Raw genomic sequence first — 6,000 nt, 5'->3', positions numbered from 1 at the left:
TATATTTTGGTGTCACCCTAATAGTTTAAGTTTGCTTTTGCTTCCCTTGCCAAAGGAGATACATCTAGAAAAATATGTTTTTACAGCTGATGTCATGCAAATCATCTCTCAGCTGGTCTCCCAGTCTTTTTCCTGTAAATCCAGTCATCAGAGAGATGCTTCCAACTAGCCATCAGACCATATGACTCCTTCCCATTTCCTATAGGATAAGATCCAAACTCCTTAGGTTGGCATATAAGATCCTCAATGATACAGACATTTCTCAATGAAATGGACCCTTTCTCAGTGATATAGACCTTTTATTCATCCATCCAATAAATATGTGTTGAGTGATCTCTGAGACTGACACTAGAAATGGCCCTGAGTATATATGGCAATGAAGAGGGAAATACGCTTCCTGACGATGTAGAGTTAATTCAGTAGAGGAAACCCCAGACTTTAAATTATTGACAAAATTTTTCAATTATAAATTGTGATAAAAACTATTGGTTTTATTGATCACACATGTTTTTGATGCTGGCTGGGTCCAAGGACCAGAGGGAGGAGGGGGGTCACACAGGACCAGCCAAGAGGGTCCTTGGCTTCGCGCAGGATGCAAATCAAATACAAGCTGAGAGGAAGTGAGAGTAGTTTATTGAAGACATAGAGGGAGTGTAGATACACCCAGAGAGTCTGGGAGACTGGGAAAGGAAAGGAGAGTGAGTCTCATCTTTGCTTGGGGTCCTGGGTTCTTGTTGAGGATTGTGGTCCTGATGTGTCTTCTCAGGCCTCCAGGAACAAAGACAGGTGTATAGATGTCCTCCATGAGTCACTTAACGCCCTGCAGCCCGGGATCTTGGCGAGTCGGTGGTCTTGGAAAATGTTTCTGACAACCTCACCCAGTCCCTTCTTAGATGTTATCTATTGTGCTGGAAGAGTCAAAAGACATCATTAACTCCTTGACCTTTACAAGGAGAACATACCTTATCTGTTCTATAAGGCCTGTGTAAGGGAGGGGTGTAGGTCCTAGCAAGAATAGAAGCAGGAAAGGGAACAAAAAAGCAGCTTTTCATGGGGTCCCTTTAGTTTATATCTGTCTCATTTTCAGTGTCTACTACTTGCCAGGCACCATACTAGGTGCTGGATATGTGATGATACGGAAAAAAGACATAATCCTTGCTCTTATGAAACTTATTGACAGAAACTAATTAGATAATAACAGCAACAAACAGTAATTACAAACTGAGCTAAGAGTTCTTGACCTAGATGGGGGAAAGGAAGGGATGCTTGCACTCTAAGACCTGAAAGGTAAGTAAAAGTTAAGTAGGTAGGAGGGAGGAGGGGACTGCTGCAGAGAAAGAGAGCATAGTAGGCAAAGGAAATGACAAGCTCAAAGGCACTGAAGCAAAAAGAAGAGAGTGAGGAAGTGAAAGATTGTATAGCTCAAGCTTGGTGAGTGTGGGAGAATGGGGTGAAGTGGGCAGAGGCTAGATCTTCAGGGCTTTGGGCCACCATAAGGATTTTGGATTTTATGCTAATGGTGATGGGAATTCACTAAAGGATTTTAAGTAGGGGCTGGCAGTGGGGAGAGCAGTTATGAGGCTATCATAATGGGCCAGACAGACGAGAGTTGTGCCTTGCTCTGTGCAGTGGAAAGGCTAGAAGTGCATAAAATAAAGATAAATCAGGAAGTAGAGCTGGTGGGACTTGGAGATAGCTTGGATATGGGAGTAAGGGAAAAAGAAACTCAAAAAATGAGTCCTAGGAATTATGTTAGACTTTTTCAGGTATGATAATATTCTGGTTATATTTTTTGTTACGTATCTTTAAAGATATATATTAAAATATTTACAGATGAAATGACATGTCTAGGGTTTACTTCAAAACAATGCCCAGGGTGGAAGGGGGAAGTGGGTGAGGATATGGATGGGGCAGGATTGACCATGGCTTGATGGTTGTGTTGGGGCTGGATGGTGTATACATGGGGGTGCCTGACTCTGCCAACTTTTGTGTGTATTCAAAATCTTCCATTATACAAAGTTTAGAAAGAGAGAAGAAGCAGAAGGAGGAGAAAGAAGAGGTGAGGGGGAGGGGGGTAAAGAAGCAGGAGAAAGAGAAATAAAATAAGTCCTAGGTTTTTGCTTAAGCAATTGAGAAGCTGATGATGCCATTTATTGAGATGGTCAGGAGAATGGGCAAAAGAGACTTGACAAGTACCATTTTGGACATGTTAAGTGACACATCCAGCACACGTGCTGAGGAATTTGTCACATAGGCAATTGGATATGCAAATCTGAATGAAACTCAGGAGAAAAGTCTGCATTAAAGAGATGTGAATATTTAAGCCCATGAAAATGGATGAAATTACTTAATGAGATAATGTAGACAGAAGGAGACCTAAGGCTAAACCTAAAGAAACAAAATCTAGAGGTTGAGTAGATAAGAAAGACCTAAGAAAGGAGTCTGAGAAGGAACATCCAAGGGTATAAAAACAAGAAGGCTATGATGTTGGGACAGCTTAGATGAGATAGTATTCCAACGAGGAAGTAGTAACCAACTGTTCCTGAGGCTGGTAAGAGGTCAAATAAGATAAGAACAGGGAGGGCACCTGGGTGGCTCAGTTGGTTAAGCGACTGCCTTGGGCTCAGGTCATGATCCTGGAGCCTCAGGATCGAGTCCCGCATTGGGCTTCCTGCTCAGCAGGGAGTCTGCCTCTCCTTCTGACCCTCCCCCCTCTCATGTGCTCTCTCTTTCTCATTCTCTCTCTCAAATAAATAAATAAAATCTTTAAAAAAAAAAGATAAGAACAGGGAATAGCTTCTGGATCTGGCAACGTTCAAGTAAAGTAAGAACAGTTTTTTTTGTTTTGTTTTGTTTTTTAAAGATTTTATTTATTTATCTGACAGAGAGAGACACAGCGAGAGAGGACCACAAACAGGGGGAGTGAAAGAGGGAGAAGCAGGCTTCCCGCCGAGCAGGGAGCCCGATGCGGGGCTCGATCCCAGGACGCTGGGATAATGACCTGAGCCAAAGGCAGGCACTTAACGACTGAGCCACCCAGGCACCCCAAGAACAGTTTTTATTATGGCATTGGATTGAAGAGGGTGGAAGAGGGAATGGAAAGTGAGCAAATTGAGATAACACAAGCAAATGATTCAAGAAGTGTGGCCATGGGGCACCTGCGTGCCTCAGTCAGGTTCAGCATCTGACTCTTGATCACAGTTCAGGTCTTGATCTTAGGGTCTCAGCTCAGGTTTTGATCTCAGGGTCATGAGCTCAAGCCCCGCTTTGGGCTCCATGCTGGGCACTTAAAAAAAAAAAAAAGAGGGGGGCACCTGGGTGTCTCAGTTGATTAAGCGTCTGCCTTCGGCTCAAATCATGATCCCGGGGTCCGGGGATCGAGCCCCACGTCGGGCTCCCTGCACAGAAGGGAGTCTGCTTCTCCCTCTGCCCCTCCCCCTTGCTCATGCTCTCTTTCACTCTCTTGCCCTCTCTCTCTCTTTCGAATAAACAAAATCTTTTAAAAAAAAAATAAAAGGAGGGAATGAAAGAAGTATGGCTGTGAAGTAGATCTATAGAATGGGGTGGTAGCTAAAGGGAGACGTGAAGTTGAGAAGGTTGCTTTGTTATTAACCTGACATATATTAGAGATGATAGTATGTTGAAAGATCCATAGAGATAAATTATCTAAGAGAGAGGAAATAAAACTTAAGGTTAAAATTAATGGCAGCATTGTTGATAATACCCAAGAAGCAGTAACAACCCAAAGGAACATCAACTGATGAAAGTATAAATAAAATATAGTATATATATCTATACAATGGAATGTTGTTTGGACATAAAAAGGATGAAGCACTGATATGCTACAACATGGATGAACCTTGGAAATATTCTGCTAAATGAAAGAAGTCAGTCACAAAGGGCTAGAGTATGATTCCGTTTATATGAAATGTCCAGAATAGGTAAACCCCTAGAGACAGAAAGCAGATTGGTGGTAATGGGGAGTTGGGGGAAATAGGGAGTGACTGTTAATAGGCATAGAGTTTCTTTCCGGAGTGATAAAATACTCTAAAATTGATTGTGGTGGTGGTTGCACAACTCTGAATATACTAAAAACCACTGAATTTTGTAATTTAAACTGGAGAATTTTAAGGTATATGTTTTTGTGAACTATATCTCAGTAAAGTTTCAATGTTATGTGAAAAATTGAGACAGTAAGAGGGTATAATACAGATAAAGAGAGATTAACCCTCGACAGAAGTAACAACATGCCCTCCATTATAATAAGAGAGGAAAGATGGGAGAAGAGGCAGGTAATCTGTAGGCCTCGTGGTAGAAAATAAAGACGTTCACACCTGATGACTTCTATCATAACGTATGATGTAAATTCATCAATGGAAAGTAAGGATAGGAGAGAGGTTTTAAGAGGACAGAGGATTTGGTATGAACATTCATCTCAATACTTATTTAACACTATTAAGTGTTTTTATCTCAACCCCAACGTCCACGTCATTCTCAATGGGTGGCTCAGTCAAAGTCTAGTCAGGCAAACAGAAATCACTCCAATGCTTTCAAAACAGAAGAAACGTAATGTAGAGAACTGGCTAAAAATATGTTGAACCCAAGGGGCGCGTGGGTGGCTCAGTCAGTTAAGCAAATGACTCTTGATTTCCACTCAGGTCATGATCTCAGGGTCGTGGGATTGAGACCCAAGTTGGGTCCTGTGCTCAGCAGGGAGTCTGCTTGAGATTCTCTCTCTCCCTCTCCCTCTGCCCCTCCTCCCGCTCATGCACGCACTCTTTCTCTCTCTGTAAAATAAATAAATGTGTCTTTTAGAAAATATGTTAAGCCAAAAACTTAATTAAAAAAAAAAAATATATATATATATAGGGCACCTGGGTGGCTCAGTTGGTTAAGCGTCTGCCTTCAGCTCAGGTCATGATCCCAGGATCCTGGGATCAAATCCCGAGTCAAGTCAGGCTCTCTGTTGAGCTGCTCTTTCTCTATCTCTGTCTCTCTCTCTCTCAAATAAATAAATAAAAACAAAATCTTTTTAAAAATAAGATACATATAGATATATATAAAGCATATATATGTGTTTTCCCCATGGTTTAAAACATATACATTTGTCCCCTTGGTTTAACATATATATATATATATTTCCAAGGGGAAAAATTAGGAAGTTTGGAGGGGCAAAAGGAATAAGGGATGATTCCCAGAGATCATAAGTGGCTAACAGCCCAGAACTGGAGCCCACAAACCCTGCCGCTGTCCTGCCGACACTGTCACATGTTCTAGATCTGCCGAAGAGGGCAGAGATGGAACGGCTGAAAAGGTGCAGCCTTTGGCTCAGGCTGATGGAATCCACTGCTGCTTTGGGACCACCACAGCCAACAACAGCCACACCATGCACCTGGCAGCAGGAATATGCCTTCTTCCTCCCGCGGTCTGCTCTTCCTCCAGGGCTCACTATCGGCAGAACCCACAAAGAAGCTAGGAAGCAAGTGAGCCAGGTAAATGCAGGCTCTTAACTCCAGCAATACAGAGCAGAGAATAAAAAGGTGGGTGAAAAGCTGAGAGAAAATAGATATAGCCCATGGGAAAGCATGTGAAGCAGTCCCATTAATTTCTGCAACAAGAAAAGGATTTAGTACCCATCCTACTATTTAACATTGTTCTAAGGAATTATATAAATCAATTAAGCAAGGGAAAGAAATAAAAGATATAAAAATTGAAAAGGAAGAGGTAAATTACTGTTATTGGCACGGATCATGTTATGCTTAGAAAACCCAAAGAGGGGCACCTGGGTGGTTAAGTGTCCAACTCTTGATTTCTGCTCAGGTCATGATCTCAGGGTCGTGGGATTGAGTTCCGTGTGGGGCTCCATGCTCAGCAGCGAGTCTGCTTCTCTCCCTCTGCCCCTCCCTTCACTCGCGCGCTCTCTCTCTCTCTCAAATAAATAAATAAATCCTAAAAAAAATAAAGAATCAAATAAAAAAATAATTATAAACAGTAAGAACA

At 42.0% G+C, this 6,000-nt stretch overlaps 1 protein-coding gene across 1 annotated transcript in view; it reads right to left on the bottom strand.

Moving 5' to 3' along the window:
* Positions 1-520: 520 nt before the first annotated feature.
* ITGA7 (integrin subunit alpha 7) overlaps positions 521-6,000 on the bottom strand; it is a 31,731-nt gene continuing 26,251 nt past the window's right edge. The window contains exon 26 of the mRNA XM_035002454.1: positions 521-908. Within this exon, the coding sequence (XP_034858345.1) occupies positions 897-908 (12 nt within the window). The 3' untranslated portion in view covers positions 521-896. The remainder of the gene's footprint in view (positions 909-6,000) is intronic.

This window comes from Mirounga leonina, unplaced genomic scaffold (assembly GCF_011800145.1).
Source record: "Mirounga leonina isolate KUSES-001 unplaced genomic scaffold, KU_Mleo_1.0 Mir_126, whole genome shotgun sequence".
Lineage (NCBI taxonomy): Eukaryota > Metazoa > Chordata > Mammalia > Carnivora > Phocidae > Mirounga > Mirounga leonina.
This window is presented reverse-complemented; position numbering and strand designations above follow the sequence as displayed.